Source organism: Tympanuchus pallidicinctus, unplaced genomic scaffold, assembly GCF_026119805.1.
Source record: "Tympanuchus pallidicinctus isolate F22 unplaced genomic scaffold, pur_lepc_1.0 scaffold4, whole genome shotgun sequence".
NCBI lineage: Eukaryota > Metazoa > Chordata > Aves > Galliformes > Phasianidae > Tympanuchus > Tympanuchus pallidicinctus.
This window is the reverse complement of record NW_026294758.1, coordinates 8,374,285-8,391,995: the sequence shown is the minus strand read 5'-3', so window position 1 is coordinate 8,391,995 and position 17,711 is coordinate 8,374,285. Positions and strand designations below refer to the sequence as shown.

At 39.0% G+C, this 17,711-nt stretch overlaps 1 protein-coding gene across 2 annotated transcripts in view; it reads left to right on the top strand.

The window, feature by feature from the left end:
• Window positions 1–10,895, top strand: part of PRDM6 (PR/SET domain 6) — a 73,340-nt gene extending 62,445 nt beyond the window's left edge. For both annotated transcript variants that reach the window (XM_052701132.1, XM_052701133.1), the window contains 2 exons: window positions 1,261–1,437; window positions 8,240–10,895. In XM_052701132.1, the coding sequence (XP_052557092.1) occupies window positions 1,261–1,437; window positions 8,240–8,354 (292 nt within the window). In that variant the 3' untranslated portion in view covers window positions 8,355–10,895. The remainder of the gene's footprint in view (window positions 1–1,260; window positions 1,438–8,239) is intronic.
• The last annotated feature ends 6,816 nt before the right edge of the window (window positions 10,896–17,711 follow it).

Here is a 17,711-nt window from a genome sequence, read left to right as displayed (position 1 = left end):
AGCTAAAAAATTCTACAAGCAGGGTTCAGTGCTCTGAAGCAGTGTAAGATAATAGTATTTGTGTTCAGTGATGCAAGTATCCACAATTAAGCAGTTCACTTGACAAATGAGATAGTTCACTTCACTTTGCACTGAAGTGAATTGTGTGTGTTTGGTCACCACTGTCCCTTTCCCTCTAGCTTCAGTTTCTTGCCATATAAGCATATACATTTATTAAAGAGAAAGCAATTAAGTTGGTGTTGACCATTGGCCCTAGAGATGCATATATCAAGAGCTGTGATTTAAAATGTGGGTAAAAAAACATTCGTATCCTCCTCTCCCTGCAGTTATTAATTTTCTTAACAAAAAGGCTGGTGAACATTTAGGGACTTTGCCACTGAACTAAATAAAATATGAAAAGGGAAAAGATCTGTAATATGTTATGAAATCAGTTTTGCAAAGCAGAAGTGTATTGACAGTACTTCTTTGTACTTCAGTTAGCAAGGGTGTTCGCATTTCAGCTGTCCTGACTCACTTTGCTGTCTTGTTTTCTTTTCTTGTGTTTACAGTGTGTTTGTTATGGTTCTGAATTTGTAACGTCTCAGTCAGGTTTGTTTGCTTCCTGTGTTTGTTTTTAACAGATCTGTTTTAATCAGATAATGTCAAGAACCTAATCTGTGGTTTTCGTTTCAAGATCACAAAAAAGTCATTTTCAGTCTGGCTGCAAGAAACTTGATAACTAAAAGCAAATATAAAAGAAAACGTAAAAGTGTTATTAATCTTTCCAATGTCTCTCCCAGCAAAGGTGATGTCAAAATAAAAGTAATAATAATAACAAATAATCAGATTCTTCCAAAGCATTGTGAAGAGCTTCATTGCAAGTGGTCACAGAGCCCACCTGGAGCGTAGCTGCAACAATTTAGCTTGCAATCCCATGGGACTCCCTGAGCCTTCTAACTCCAGCACGTGAGGTGGGCATATTGTGCCGTGTGTGGAAAAAATAAGAAAGGCACAGAATGTGCAGTGCTCGCTCACTGGTGTGCTGGATTATGCTTTGTGGAGTCTGATGCCCTTAAGCTCTCAGGTAACTCCTGCAGGTGTATTTTGTACTTGCTAAAGACCATGAAGGCTGGGATTTGTGTCTACTGAGAAAGTCCCGGAGAAACAAACCCACAGCTCTCTTTGGAAAATACTGGGACGACTGGGCGCTCCTCCGCACGTGGTTTTTGATTCGTGACCACGGGATGAACTGACGGCCCGGTGTTCCTCTTTCCTCTGCAGGCCCTACCAGTGTGGTCACTGCTCCCAGTCCTTCTCCCAGCCCTCGGAGCTGAGGAACCACGTCGTCACACACTCCAGTGACAGACCTTTCAAGTGCGGTTACTGCGGCCGAGCCTTTGCTGGTGCTACAACGCTCAACAATCACATCCGGACGCACACTGGGGAAAAGCCCTTCAAGTGAGTACGTGAAGCCAGCAGCGTGCCAGCTGCCACTGGACAGGGAAATGTGTAGCTGCCGCCCTGTAGCAACACACCGGTGTGAGGGAGAGCTCCCCTGGAAAGCCAAGGCAGACGAGTCCATCTGTGATGTGACCGAAATCAGAATTAAACCAGGCTTGTTTTCAGCTGCCTTGCATACCCAGAGCGATTTCCTATCCTCTGATGAGAACTTGATTCTTTTAGTTAAATGACAAGCTGCTGCCATAGAACCACAGCTGAAAATACAGTCAAGGCTGTTACAGGCAGTTCTGTAAGTTACTGACTTTCTGCGATGCCTGTGTGAAGAGCTGGGTGGAGCTTTGCCTTCAGCTAACTGGGAAGCAGTTAAATGGAGAGCAGGTGGTACTGGGGGTGCAATATGCATCTGTTTGTTTGGTATTTTTCTCAGAACCACTGCATAGAAAATATAACCCCGTCTTGTGGCTTAAGTTTGATAAGATCATAGTAATAAGCTGCTAGAGTTTAGCTACACAAAATACTAAGAGAAAGGAACCTATTAGGACGTTTTTTAAATTAAGCAGACTTTGCTGACTTGTGCAGTTTCTGCTTATTGAAATTAAAGCAAAGGATACATCTGCATCTCAGAAACTTTCTCTACTTTTACCTCCAGCAATAGTACAGCTGATCCAGGTCCATTTTACTTTCTGTTCTGCAGGACTCTGCCTACTCACCAGGAGATGTTCTCCAAGACAGAATACACTTTTTCCGTGTTGATGTGTGTGTCTTTTTTGAATTGACAGGCACAAATGTTATATTTACTGTATTTGGAAAATCCCACTTTGTTAGAAAAACTGTATATTGATAAGAATCCGTAACGTGTTAATATCCCTTCCTTTGAGAGCTGCCCAGCCTTCCCAGGAGGAGGCTGGGGTAAGACTGGGAGAGGGTGGGTCTTCCCCAGTTCTACAAGGGCCACTTGTACTCAGCCAATTTTCCTCTCTTTGTCTTTCTTTTCCACTTTTTCCGCACTGTGCTCCAGGTCTGCTTAATGTAAGCCAGCTCAGCCACAGGGCCTGTCAGAACCCCTCATAACAAGCTCAGCAGAGATACCAATGCTTTGCCTCCATATATGGCTGAAAGGAAGCATGTCCTCCATACATGCCTCTGTTGGGGACAAGGGGGCAGAGCCAGGAGCCAAATGCTACATATCTAGGACAAAAAAAAGTTTGCATACTAGAAACTTTGTCCTGTAGGTGGCAAAACTTGGAAACTGGAAGCATCTCAGTGATGAGTCTGCCAGAACCAGGCTGTTGGATGCTGAGAGCCCACAGAAAGAGAGCTAAAAACAGTGAGAGCAATCACATTGATTTTACCTAGTTGCTGTGTAAATAGATTTTAGTAATTAATGGAAGAGGTTTCTGGGTCAAAATGGAAAATAGATTTCTTTTAATGTTAAGGTGTTACTTATGTGTAACCCTGTTGACTTCACTTAATTTTTTCCCTAACATCCTGTTTTTGTCACGTTTCCAATAGATCTGCTCTTTTGCCCCATTTAAGGCCATTATTTGTCCCTGTTACTTTAGTAATTTTTCCGTTTTCCAAAATGGGCTTGACTGTAGTACAGTTCCTTTTGTGAAAGAAAAGGCTTAATGTACGTACTACAATTAACCAGTGGTCTGGAATTTGCTTCACAGTGCCTAAGTTGAAGTATTTGTGCATTCTGGGCTTCACCTTCCTTTTCCTAAAGTCACAGCGTGGAGCAACAAAAGATATGGATGCTTTGTACAGCTACTTTATGGTGCATGTCAGTAGCTTTATTCACTTCCTTCTTTGAACTCTAGAAGCAGCAGTTCCACTTTCTCACTGGAAGACTTGTCCAAGCATGTGGAGGAAGCTGACTGGTAATTTCACATGTAGCTAAAACTGGAGCTGCCATTCTTCCTGCCCCTGGTAGTCAGATAAGCGGATGCAGATGCCCTGATCCTGAAAGCTGTTTAGAAGCACAGACTTCACATCCCTGCAGGACATCTTGCGCCTGCGGGAGGAGGGGCAGAGAACTTACCCAGAAAGCAATCCAGGCTCTCTGCTGGGGGAAAAACAGATAGCTGCAGCTCGTCCTGGTACCTCCTGACTGTTTAGATCCTCCTTTGAACAGGAGCGGTCCAAGACCTGGCATTATGTAAGCTAAGGAAAAAAAAAAAGCAACACAACAAACACTAATAAACAGGGACAGTAAATGGGACAAATATTTCTGTCTTGATCATGCAGTTTAGGTTTTATATGTTTGTCTGCAAAGGTATTTTGAGTGTTCTGTACCTCAAAAGTTCTGTACTTGTGGCAGTGCACACAATACTATTAGCAAGAAAGACCAGGTATGGAAAGTACTAAACTACTCACATTGTCAGTAAGATGTATTAAAAATAACAGGCATCATTTAAAATGTACTAAGTTCAATTTCATGGGTAAAAATGTGCAATCAGTTGCATAGTTAATGTGCACCTTCTGTGAATGCAACCTCGCCATTTCTCGTTCAGTAAGCCAACTGTGTTTGTAAGTGGCATTTGGAGAAATTACCATGTACACCTATTAAGCAGGCAGTGTCAGCCATTAAGTGCATGTTGTGTGGGCATTATTTCTAGAAAGCAAATTTGATTTATAGAGAGTGAAAGTATTTTTAAATATTTCAAATTATTTTCTGCTTAAGAGGAAAATCAACCATGGTTGGTTAAAAATCTTAGATGTGAGAAGACACTTTCTCTGTAGGTCTTAGTTAGCTCTGGATGCATGAAGGAAGACTTTCCTATTTGCTTTTCATTATAGATAACAATGCTAAGTGAGGTTATCTGTAGCCAAAGCTTTAGCTACACAGCCTGGACTGCAGGTCCAGTTAGAAGAGATTTTGTTTCATGTCACTACAAGCTATCAAGTCAGCCTCACCATTGTAATGTTTTTGTGTATTCTTATCTTTCTAAAGTCTCCGCTATGGCTGCTAGTCTGAGAACAAAGCCCTCTAGCAAATTGAAGGTAGGGGGAAAAGGGAAGTTACTGTTGATTCTCATTTTAGTAAATTCTTCTCCTCTCAGCCTTTTCTATTTCTGAAAAATGTAAGGTTAACTAAAGAACCTGCTTGCGGAGTCAGGGCTGGGCAAACGTAGTTTTCAGGAGTCAGTTGAAAATAATGAAAGATTCCTTCTGACTGGGATAAACCAGGTGCTTTTCATTTTTCTTACGGAAATACAAAACTAGAGAACATTCATTTCAGCTGAACAAAAATGTTGTATCTAACACTGATACCTTACCTTTCTACTCTTTTTGTTGTTGTTTTTTTAACTTATCCAAACTATGCCAAAATTCAGAGTTAAATTTAATTATTGATCAAAATTTTAAAGTATTCATTGTGAAAATATCCAATGAGAGTGTTTTTTTGTAAGCTAGGCCTTATCTTTGTTTAATTCAGCTAAAGCCTTTCATTGAAGTTGATATAAACCTGGAAATCAAAGCAGTCACGATTATAATTCTCAATGCCAATACTTTAAAGGCACTCTAAAGCACACAGACCAGTGAGGGATATCTAACCAAATTCAGAACCTGGCACCACAGAAATGCCCCCAAACTTGTTCATGTCTTTGAATTTAAGTATCATTTTGTTCAACTTATCCTCCCAAGTGACACAGAGAGGCCCTGTGGTAGGATGAAGTTTTGTGTAGGATGAAGCTGATTGTTGTGAGACAGTATGAGACTTTGTATGTAAAATGAAAGCATGTGCATGTTGTAAGAAATGATAGCATGGACCCACTGACACTATCTAACTTGCGTGAAGAATTTGAATTGTTTCTTTTAATCTACCTTGTGCTGGCAGCTGTTTAACTAATATGCATTGCCCTCAGAAGGATTAACTGGAATTTGAGCGTCCTCTTGATTAGCAGGCAGCATTATTGCAAACAATTGTATCTGTGTTTCAGGCTTTAACAAAATTTTGGTTACTCCCAATTTAGCCAGGCTTGGGCTCAGCTCCCATGATTAGTGTAGGAGCAGCGGAGTCCTTTCGGTTTTGAATCTTTTGGCTACTATTAAATCTTTCAGCACAGTGTTAGCTGTATGTGGCTAGTAATATCAGAACACACACACACAGAAACATGCGTGCATGTACTCAGCAAACTCAGACGTGGGTAACTGCAGTGGTTATTATGCTAAAATGGACTAGGAAAGGATGACTGCTAGAGGAAAAGTGTATAGCATAATTCAGAAGAAAGACCTTGATAGATCTCATCCCATTCCCACTTGCTATGAGGCAGTTGCAATTAGTACCTATCTGTCCACACCTTTCCTGCCATATTGTGTCTAGCAACACCTACTTCAGGTCAAACTGAAGAGAGGAATCAGGGGGATAATGCTCATCTCTTCTGCATGCCTTTCATTTACATATTCCAGGCTGTAAACTTTAATCACGCTCTTTGCAACTGCCTAGACAATACTCAATACATAGGGTGCAATCTGAAGGTAACTCAGATGCATGAGGCTTAGCTGTCCAGCTGAAGGCTTTGTTCTGACTTCTACCCAAGGGGTCCTTAGTGCAAACAGCACAGTCTGACCAGAAATACCTGGTCTAGAGAGCAAATGGCAGTAGCAATAAATTTACTCTTCTCTAGTGTCTTGCTAGTGGCATGATACAACCTTCCTGTCCCTCAGTAGTAACATGTCCCAGAACAACCTGCAGCTTGAAAGCGAGAGCATCATCACTGGTGAAAGTCAGTGGACAAAGGACAGGAACTTGCATTTTAAAGGATTACTGGGACCCTTGTTCCATGCTTTCAGGAGATCCAAGAAGAATATGTACATAGCCAGTGGTTTAACTGAGGAGCTTTAGGTCATTTGATAACCTTATTCTCCTTCTCTGATTCACCTGTGGCCCTGGTTGACCTGATATGGCATATTCCACTGCTTCGCCCAGGCTTTTTAAAGTTGGCTCTTGCCACACCTGATTTTATAGCTTACTATGAAATTGTACTACTTGCATCTCCATAGGGCAAGGATCCAGACCTCCCATTACTCAGCAAGGAAAACTGCTTGTCTTTGTAGACATCAAAATAGCAAAACTATCAAGTTCAAGTAGATGGCAATATCTCACACTGACTAAGTTAACCCCCAGCCTTAAAATTGATTCCAATGCCTCTGTGATAGATACATATAAATGTATGTAAAAATAATATAATAATTTGTAAGTTTGTCAGGCAATGGAAGGTAGTATATTTTGACACACTAATCCAGTAACTAATCAGTTTTCTAATAAACAATCAGCAGTACACTAATGTGTCATCAGCACTTCAGGAGCTCTGGAGAGTGGATGATCTGCACATAGACGTTAATGAATACACCAAAAATCATTAAGTAATCAATACTTCTGAGTTATTTTCATTGAGCTGATAGCTCTGATACATTAAAGCTGACATTTTACATTTGTCGAGATCACAGTGCAGTTTTTAACAGTGGAACAGGCTGCTAAAAATATTCCACGAAAGACAATCAAAGAAACACAACTTAAAAGTGCTGACATTTTAGGTTGGTACAGTAACTTGGATGAATGTGCCTGTAATGTCTGTGCTAAATGCTCCTTTAGCAGAACTTTCTTACTAAATGCTACTAGTGTGAAGAACATTCCACAATTATGCATCTATGTAAATATCTGTCTTTTCTATTTCTTTTGTAAGCAGCTACATCAGTGATAATTCACCTTCTATCACTCATATCAGTGAAGAGAAAAAGACAACTATGAATTAGCTTAGCCCATTGTTTTTCTCATTTCTCCTTTGAAGATGAAGAATGCATGGTAGTGATGCTTGTATGATAATCTTCTCTGAAGATAAAACATCACACAGCAGCATTAAATCAGAGGTGGCTTTTGGAGGGAGTGCCATGCAAGAGGGATCCAGTACATCTGTATTTGCAGTTCATTAATCATCTCTATATAGTAATTGGAATGCAAATTAAGAGGATAGTTTTGGGGGGGTTAGATACAGTAGATTCTATTTGAAAGCAGGGACAGGGGATCCACTGGGAGCGAGTAACGTCCCTCACCTTACCTCCCTTTTAGAAATCCAATAGCTTAGTTAATGTTTTCACATTTTATTTTTTCAGAGATTATAGTTATCTGAAGACAGAATAGGGTAGAAAGACTGAAGACATAACAGGCAGCAAAGAAAATGCAGGTGATAGTTATGAGTTCTCTCTCAACCTAGAAATAGTGTGCATGTTTTCAGGTAATTAAGTAATCACTAACTCCTGTTTGTGCCTGTTTTAAAATGAACCCCACTGCATAGTCAGATAAACTGCAGATCAGATAAGCAATGAGTTTTCTCTTGTTCTAACGCTAAACAAGTATTGCTTTCTGATTTCTCTTCTTCAAACAGGCAATTGTGGATTTTAAATTAGCAGAAGGTGAAATTCTATTTGTCATCAATTTCTCCTAGGGTTACAGAGCAGAAAACTGCAGACAAGCTGCTTCTTTGATGGCTCACTCCTAAAAATCTCTTTTTGTTCTTTATCTATTTGAACTGACAGTGATCAGAGCTGCAGCAGGACAGGCCTCTCTGGAGAAATCACCTTCCCCTTGTCTATTGACAGATTCCTCTGTTCTGAATCAGACAGGCCTTGTCCCATCATAGGCATCAAGGTCTTGGAAGTAGCCACCAATTAAACCTCTTGAGCCAGTAAAATCTGAAGCCACTTTTGAGTGTCTGTTCTGATTAGGCAGGATGAGACAAAGCCCATCACCCCCCCAGAGCAGCTCCCTGGTCTCAATTTTCTCCCTTGCCTTCACCAGGTGCGAGAGGTGTGAGAGGAGCTTCACACAAGCCACCCAGCTGAGTCGACACCAGAGGATGCCCAATGAGTGCAAGCCAATAACAGAGAGCACAGAATCAATTGAAGTGGATTAACTGATTGACTGGTTGGAATTAAACTGCAAGGAAAGTCATGATTAAATGTCACGGACACTTAAGCAAAACCAAAGATTTCCTCTGAGCAACTTTCAATCAGTCCCAGAAAACCAAAAGCAGTAATAAAATAAATAAGATGTTAAGAGATATTGATCCTGGCATGAAAGTGAGACCAGGAAAGAGATTATTTATTTATGACTAGGGATGAGTCTTATTTCAATTGACAAGTTACTTGGGACTGTTAACATTTCAAGTCCCACCATGTATTGCTTTAATTCTAAAAGCCTTTATAATTGTTATTTAATACCAAAGTGAGGAATCTCAAGGGTTCTTCTGCCCACAGTTATGACTGAGAATGCACATGGACTTGTTTATCGTTGCACCTTTTTGTAGCATGATTCAAAGAATCCAGATGTAACCCTTAGATTTGGCTGGACTGGGCTAAGTTGATCTTGATGTGGCTGTAACAGAAATTTGTGTGGGATGGGGAGCAATCGAGAGCTATATCTGGGTCAGTGTCAGCCTCCTCAGACCAAAGGGCATTTCATTTCCGTAGTCTCATGCCTCACACTGTGTGCACTTTTTCATACAAGTAGTTTCATTCAACGACATTGCATTGGTACAGATATTCTTGGGGGGAGGGGAGGGGATAAGGGAAGGGGGGAGAAAGAGAAATGGAAAAAACAAAAAAAATAAAAAAAAGGAATGTTGTATATCTGCAAATATACATTAAGTAAAGGAGCCGGTAGTAAAGCTAGCAGAACTATCAAATTCAGCCTCATAGATATGAAAGACAGTCAACTTGCAAATGATGCTGTGAGGAGCAAAATAGCAAGGTAATGTTTCTATGTTTCAATGATTGATTTAATGGTTTGCTTATGTTTAGAAAAGCTAAACAGAAATCCAGGCTATAGTTACTGACATTTTTATTCTTTCAACTTGGATCAAACTGAAAACTGCTCCTGTTTTAGATGAAACTTTATTCTTGGACTGAGCTTCAAAACAAAATAAGTCTGTACTCAGATACCTTGTAAAAGGTTTGGAGGCTTCATAATGCTCACTTTGCCTGATACAGTCATGAATGGAAGGAAGCCAGAGTCTTCACAGCATCAATGCAAAAAGCTCAAATGTTGTTATGTTGGTTTTCACAATTTTCATACTCACAGTGGCTATTTTCAAGCTTGTATCATTAATTTTCTTCAGATTTCATCATATTGTCAAGTTAAAGAATGATTTTCACTTTTAGAGACCAGCAGTGTTTATATATTGATTGTTTCAGTGCTAGAGCTGTAGTTTGATAAACGTACAAAATTAAAAAAAAAAAAAAAAAAAAAAAAAGAAGAAGCAAAGAAAGGAAAAGGAGAGGTAAACTTCTCCAAGGTCATGCTATGTCATGACATAATACTGCAAAATAAATTTGCTAGGATCATAGGAAATAAACCACATTTGTTCACTTTTACACCAAAACTGAAGTGCTGGCTAACTCCTAAGGGCTCAGTTGGTTGTATATCATATACTTTTAAAACGTTGAAGAGCTCAAGCAGAAAAAGAGCATACAGTAAAAAATTCAAATACATTTAAAATGAACTTCAAATCTAAAGGCATTCTTACGTCAGGATGCTGTTTCATCACACTGCAAAACTACATTGCAGAGTCTGGAGTTTCCAAAGTTCTTTAGGGAATAACTTCAGGAATTACCATTTCTGTGGTTGTCCATTAAAAAAATATAAAACACTGTGAAAAATAGTGATTTTTATCATTGGTCTATTGAGTACCAGATTATCTTATAAAGAGGCTTTTGTCCTGTGAGCTTTTCAGCTCTGTTTCTCAGTGAGGAGTTATGGGGATTAAATAATTCAGTCATCGCTTGCCTGTTTTTATCCTCTAAGCTATAAGAGATTCGTAGCTACTATATAAATATGTTGCTTTTTGTTTTTGTGTTGTTGTTGTTTTTCTTTTAGGTTGAAAGAAGCTGGATAGGGAGTATTATAACTTAAAGCTGACTATCTGAACATTGTTATGTTCCTAGCAAGGCTAAAATAAAAGGAAAAAGAACATCCAAACTGATGAAAAGCCTTTTGTACACTTTCTTCTAGTAATTCACATCTTCACTTATTCTAGAGACTTAAACTAAAGAAACCTCTAGGTGGGTCAGCAGGTTTTAGCTAACACTTGAGCAGCAGCTATAGATCATTGCTGCGAGCAAAGAGATGTTCCCACAAGAAAAATAGCTGAAATAGAGCAAATGGGAAAAGAGATATGTCATGCTCTGAAAAGCAAATGTGAGCTATGTGTTAGGTCACTGACTTGTGCTGTTGCTGTGTTCTCATGTTCTGGGAGGCAGTTTGAGGCAGTCCAAACTGATCAGCCTCTTGCAGAGACTTACATTTGAATCTGTAATGCAGACTGCATGTTAAGCATGTGCTTACCGACATGCCAAGTTTCCTGCTGAATACAGATAGGTTATTCACAGGTTTCTAATTAAGCATTTGTCTAAGTGTTCTCTTGAATGGGTGTGAAATAAAGTTCAGTTATTTCAAATTTATTGGTATTTTTTTTAATGTTGTTATTCCTTCCTTCCTCCCTTCCTCCCTTCCTCCCTTCCTCCCTTCCTCCCTTCCTCCCTTCCTCCCTTCCTTCCTTCCTTCCTTCCTCCCTTCCTCCCTTCCTCCTTCCCTCCCTCCCTCCCTCCCTCCCTCCTTTCTTCCCTCCTTCCATTCCCTCTCCTCTCCTCTCCTCTCCTCTCCTCTCCTCTCCTCTCCTCTCCTCTCCTCTCCTCTCCTCTCCTCTCCTCTCCTCTCCTCTCCTCTCCTCTCCTCTCCTCTCCTCTCCTCTCCTCTCCTCTCCTCTCCTCTCCTCTCCTCTCCTCTCCTCTCCTCTCCTCTCCTCTCCTCTCCTCTCCTCTCCTCTCCTCTCCTCTCCTCTCCTCTCCTCTCCACTTTTTTTTTTAAGACACCAGAGTGGGATTACTTTTCTTCTTCCCAAAATTCTTTCTTGTGTAAGTTATTGTGATGTGCCAGATTCCTGAGCACAATTTCAGTTACTGTGTTATTTTATGTATGGCACTTTCATAACAGATTTGGCAGCATACAAAAGTAATTCACTGAATATTCATGGTTTCATATGGGGTTTTTTCTCAAGTATAACGATTGGCATTCAGTTACAATATAGCAAATGCAAAACTAGCATTGAGAAGCTAAAATACACCCTAGGTTTGAACTAAACAGAATCTAGCTCCTGTCTGCACTTCCTGAATGCTGAGTGACTTTCTGCTCATGTATCAATGGAACAACCATACATTTAGATCCATTATGAAGATGATATGTGTTTGCACATGGTAAACTAAAGCAGTAAGTGTAGTACGATCATCTTGGAATGTTGTGATTCTGTGCCTGCCTTTTCAGAATTTCAGAAGCATTTGGCATCTCTGCTTTGTAGATGGGTAAATAAATACAAGTGTTCGGGTATTCTTGTTTGTTTTCACTTGATTGTGTCCCATTCCGGACACACTGGAAGTCTTATTTAAAGCCTGTGCCAAGTATGATTTCATTCAGTGTGTGGAATTGAATTTTTTACATTTTTGGAGTTATTCCTTTCAGGATGACATTAGGTCCTTTGTGAACCTCTGGTTGTATATCCTAAATGCGATCTTCCAAAATACAAATTGATTGTTTTCCCATGTGAGAAAACAGAGTTGAGAATCATGTAATAATTATACCACATTAGATACTAGAAACTTGCAAGCAATGATGTGTACACCTGTTTTTTTCTCTTGGCAACATAATCTCTCCTTATAATTATTATTTATTTTATGTATGGTGCCATTAGGTTATGTGATGCTGTCTTACAGCTGATGAAAGGACGTAGATTCTGAAGAATAAATAGGTGAAAGTCCAAAAGTAAGTGCTCATTGCTTTTGAGAGGCATCAATTGTTACTTTTCAAAATTATTTTTATTTTTCTTTATTTATCTTCAGTGCACTCTTCTGTTCCTTCCAAATTCTTTCTGTGAATGCGTTCCCAGAGAATAAAATGCTCTGGAACAACATGAGGTATTTCTTCCAAAATTTTGTTAAGATTTGGAAGTTTTGACGAGACAAGCCAATCTGAAGAGCATGAACTGCCCAATAAAATGCAGAGCACACTGAAAGGGCCCTCTGTTGTTATAGAATTATAATGACAGTGTAACTAGAAAGGTAGGCAGCATTTTGAAAAATTTCATCGGCTAGCATCTTTTTTACTGCAAAGGACCAATGAAGTCATGCATGTAGTTGTATTCATGTGATATAAACTGTAAAGATTACATTGTGTTTAAATAAGAATAACAGGCACACGTTTAAAAAGAAGACAAAGAAATGTAAATATATTTGATTAATAAAACATTTCTATTACCCTATGCTAAGTCTTTGTTTTATGTTATGGAATTTTGTGCACAGCATGCAGAAAAATGTGTGCTTAAATGAATATGCCTTGAAGGTAGCTCCAAATAATCACAGGACTTTGCTGTAGTGTTTATCCTGAGTTTCCAGAAGGGCTGCAGCTTGGATGTTGCAAATTGATTTGCAGGGAGAAGAGAATTGAGAGCAATTTCATTTTTCCTGGCGGAAGGTATTGTAATACTTCTACTGTTCTAACACTGAGAGCACTGTGCAATCATATGCTCAAATAACTCCTCAACCATACACTGGATTTTTTGGGTGTAGGTTTGTGAGACAAATCGTGTTCTGCTGTATCCCTGTTTTCCTATTCTGCATGCTGAAATGCGTATTTTTACAGTTAGCAGCCCAAGTCTTTTGTAGTTACTCAAAGCCTGATTTACAAGGATCACCATCTAGTGGACTGAGACAGAATTTCAAAACTCCAGCTGATGTTATATCTGAGCCCAGTTAAAAAAAATTCATTCTAAAACCAAAACTATAACCACTAGCTTTGCTCACTGCAAGGGACCTTCAGTGCTTTTTGTAACATTATTTCACTGCATTGTATATGTCAAAGAGCAGTGATTAGTTCACTAAGTCACCCCTTGTTCCACTTGAAAAAATACCACTTGAGTCTGCAAAAAATATGTCAGTTTCTGTCATTTTTCATGCTATATGACCTTTTACATAAGCACCAGAACCACCACGGTAGAATAATTGCACAAAACTACTGTACTTGAGAAAATACTCAGGTAAATTGGCCAGCAGACTGCCTGCTGGTTTGCAAGTAGCAGGGATAGTCAATCATTCAAGGCAAGCTTCTAAACATGCAAGGAAAATTCTTTATAACACAAAATTGTATTGAGTCACGCTGTATGAGATTATATTGCCAAGCCCCTGTAATCTGTCATGAGCTAATGAGACACAAATGTCTGAGGGGGTGGCAGTGGGGAAGTCCTTTGGCTGATGGCCCAATCTGTGATATAAAAGTGTCCTGTGGGTCCTGGGGTCCACCTTCTTGGAACTCTTCTGGTGGGTGATTTAGAAGAGGTGAGGCTCAGGTCTGCTACTATTTTTCTTTTAAGTCCTTAACTGAACATTTTCATTTGGATTGAGGGCTGGGAGTCTGGTACCTTCTTCCTTTTGTCCCTGTGTATATTTACTGAGATTTAGGGAAGGATCATGTGCAGTATTAAAGTACAGCATGGAAATCAGAAGAACAAAGCAAAACTGGTTTTGATGTTACATTGTTGGAGCTTTTTTCTAAACAAGGTGGACAATTCTCCCAAACAAATAGAAATCAGCAGCTTCCAAGACATGGAGTACATTAAGTAGCTTCTCTGGCATCAGTAAGAACCTGCAGGTTGAAACAAGCACAAATCTAAGTATCACAAATCTGAATATATTTGAACAGGTAACATTTGTTACTTCTTTCTCTACCGAAAAGCCAGGAAAAGATTTGGCAGATTACTTGATCAATTCCATCTTCTGTGGCTGTAGGGATCTGATAATGTCTTGGAGCAGTCTGACAGCACAAGACAGAGAGGTGGAGGAATGATGGGCCTGATGTAACCTGTTGTGTGGTAAAATAGAATACCAATTAACATGCAACAGTGAAGTGCCTAAGAAGATGATCTGCAGAAATCAGTGCACTGAAGAGGATTTTTGTCTTTCTCCTCAGTATTTCTTGGTGGCCATACTAAGGTAGTTTCCTGACTAGCTTTCTTGCTCTAACTCTGAGTCATTTTCATAGGCAAAACAACTAAGGCCATTGATAGCTGGACAAACAACAAGTATCTAAGGCCAAGAATAAACCACTGCTCTAGAAGACTTGATCTCCAAACATGACTAGAACCCATCCAAACACAATGCAATGGAAGAGAAAGGACAATCTGTCACAGAAAGAGATCAAAATCCTCACACTACGTTCAACAGGTCTCACTTTTGAAGACTGCATTGATATAACTTCAATATTTTTTAAAAAATAACTAAATATATCTTAGTTACATAACTAAACACATAGTAGCATAGTAGTTAGTAACATAATTAGCACAATTGCCACAGTCTGTTCATGGAAAGTCGTATTAATGAATCATAGGCTATGCTCTGTAGCCATACCTGGGTCTCTCCAGGTTGCCCCAGATGTCCTCATCCAACAAGCAAAGCAGATCATCCATACCAATAGTGCTTCCCAATAGATTTAAACTCTTTCCAGTCCTTACTCCCCTCCCATCTTGGCTCTCGTCATTTCCATCTATTATATTTCATTTTTATCTTCATTTTCCTCTTCCCCTCTCTGACATTACCGCATTCAATCATTTTCCCCATCTCTAGAGTTTCTCCAAATAAGCTTACAACTGACTACAGAAAGAACTTGTATTTGTTTATGTTGGCACAACAAGTCACAAAAATACATTTTCTTTTCTCTATAATCTCAGCCTCAATGGAATGAGTCAAAGTATAATAGTCATGCAGAGACTTTAACCTGGAATTTTTTTTTTAAGAAGCCAAGAACATTTTGGCCTACAGTGCACACACACTGTTAGTGATCAGATTCTCTTCTGGAAGCTATTTAGAATTTTTTGTCTTTAACTTTTTATCAGGGTAATTTCTTTTATTTTTTTCCCTATGGCATACAGTGTAATTAGATAGCCAGTAAACTGAAAGTTTCATAAAGAAAATACTTTTTAGCAAGTTAAAAAAGCACAATTACATGCACATACTGAGCCTTAGCTGCAACGCCCGTCTATTAGTCTGCCTGTGTCTTTCTTCACTTTCTCCTTTTCCCCTTGAAGTACAAAAAGCAATTTATTCTGCTTACACACAAGATCTTCAAGAAAGGAGATAACATATTACTGTAATTCTGCACAATATTCCTGCATGATGAAATGCTGCAGAAGTGTCTGATCAGTCAGTGATAAGAAGATTGTGTAGCTTCTGTCTCAGTTTTTGAAACTGCTTGTGTGAGGAAGACATATGTTCAGTGAAGAGATAGGCAGATACAACTAAAAGCAGTATCTGACACTGCTGTGAGGTTGCTTACCTTGCTTTTATTTAATGAGCTAATGAAAGCAAGGAGGCTGCACTGTTCTTTAATGGGAGATAAGTAGATCTGGGAAGTTTTAAGCTCTAAAGGAGGTAGAGGGATGTTTTATCTGCCAATCATCTTACTAGCAATTCTTTGCTCAGTGCTAATACTTGAGGTTCCCGAGAAAGGTCTTCTCCCAAGTGTGCATTTTTAGTAAAGTTCTTCCTTCATTCTTCCCTCTCAGAATTTATTCTCAAAAAAAAAAAAAAAAAAAAAAAAAAAAAAAACCCAAAGCAACAGAGAGCTTGATTGAAATACAAAAAAACGCCCCCACAAAACTCCACAGATAATCACACACACAAAAGTAGGCTGGGAAAACACAATAAATTTGGATTTTTCTTCCATGACTTCTATTAAAAAAAAAAGAAAAAATGTCTGTGCCTCATTCCCTGCCGTTCAACATTTGAGAGAAGATCTCTGTCTAGGACTAATGATTTGAGAATTAATTCTGACCATTTGCATACTCCCAGTCATGGCTCTCCTTGGATTTTAGTGATTAATTCTTTTGTGTAATCTTCTCAATAATAACGTTGACTTTTAAATTACTCTTCTACTTTTTATTATGGCTACAAAGATCATATATCTCTTTCAGTCTCACATGGTCATATGGTCTTAATTCACCTCAAGTCCAGTCTTGATGAAGGTACTGCATTGTGCAGTTTCTCATATGTATTATGGAGTCATATTATAGACAGTGAAAGAACTTGAAACCATGTGTAGCTTTTCTCTTCTCTCTCTTTGGCTTGCCACTGCCTTTCTAGTTTAGAATTTTCCTGTGTTGAGAGCTCCCTTTTCACCAGCAGCAGAGTACAATTGTTGTTTGCTTGCAAAATCCCAAGGCAAAGTCATGCTTCTAGATTTCCTCAAGTGGTAAAACTTTGCAGATCCGCTTCCATCCCATTGAAAGCTGCCCACTTTCAGCAGTTAAGCAACATGTGGTCATGAACCAGATTTTATTTTCTGATTTTTTGTTACCTGCCTCACTGTCTCTTTCTCCTGCCTCTTACCTTCACCTAAGCCATAAACATCAGAAAGTGCGGAAGAGAAATCTGCAGTATTGTTTACATAAGGTAAATCTTCACTTCTTCTTACTGCTCATTCATTCACTTTGGAATGTCTCCTTAACACATCAGCTGAAATCACAAGAACCAATACAAACAACCATGCTGAACTGAGGTAAGGGATTTAGTAATAACACATCACACTATTTATACGTTAAATTAAAAATTATTATAATGCCACCAATTTATTCATTGTTGATACAGAAAAGTAGAGAAATCACTGTACTGGGAAAATACTTTTAACTCCTACAGCTTTTATGTACGTAGCAAATTAATTGGCTATTAAAGTAGTGGATAGTGCATACTTCAGAGTGATAGCTTCATTTGTTTTATGTTGGGTTTTTTTCCTCAAGGGGGTAGGGGCTTGTTTTCCACAAAAAACTCAACCTATTCAACCTACTTAGTGAGCCTGAGAAGATGCAATCTATCCCCAAATCTGTCACAACCAAAGATGTAGTCATTTAAAATAACCAATCTAATCATCCAGCTCTTGATTGTTCGATGTTCTTTCTGGCTTTACACTTTTGATTAAGAAGCACAACAAAGAGGTGAAGTTGCAGAACAGCAAAGGGTTCCTTGACCTAAAGAACTTGAAGTCAGCAGGTCACTTATAGTGACTGTGATTTATTGAACAATAAACACAGCCTCTTCAAATCCTTTTCTTTCTTCGCTGGCCTTTTTTTGCAGTCATCATATTCTTGTTCAGAGGATGCATGCAGAGAACTTGTATAACAGAGAATCTTGTATATTAAAAAGAAAGTAACCACGATTCTGTCTAACTGTAATAATGC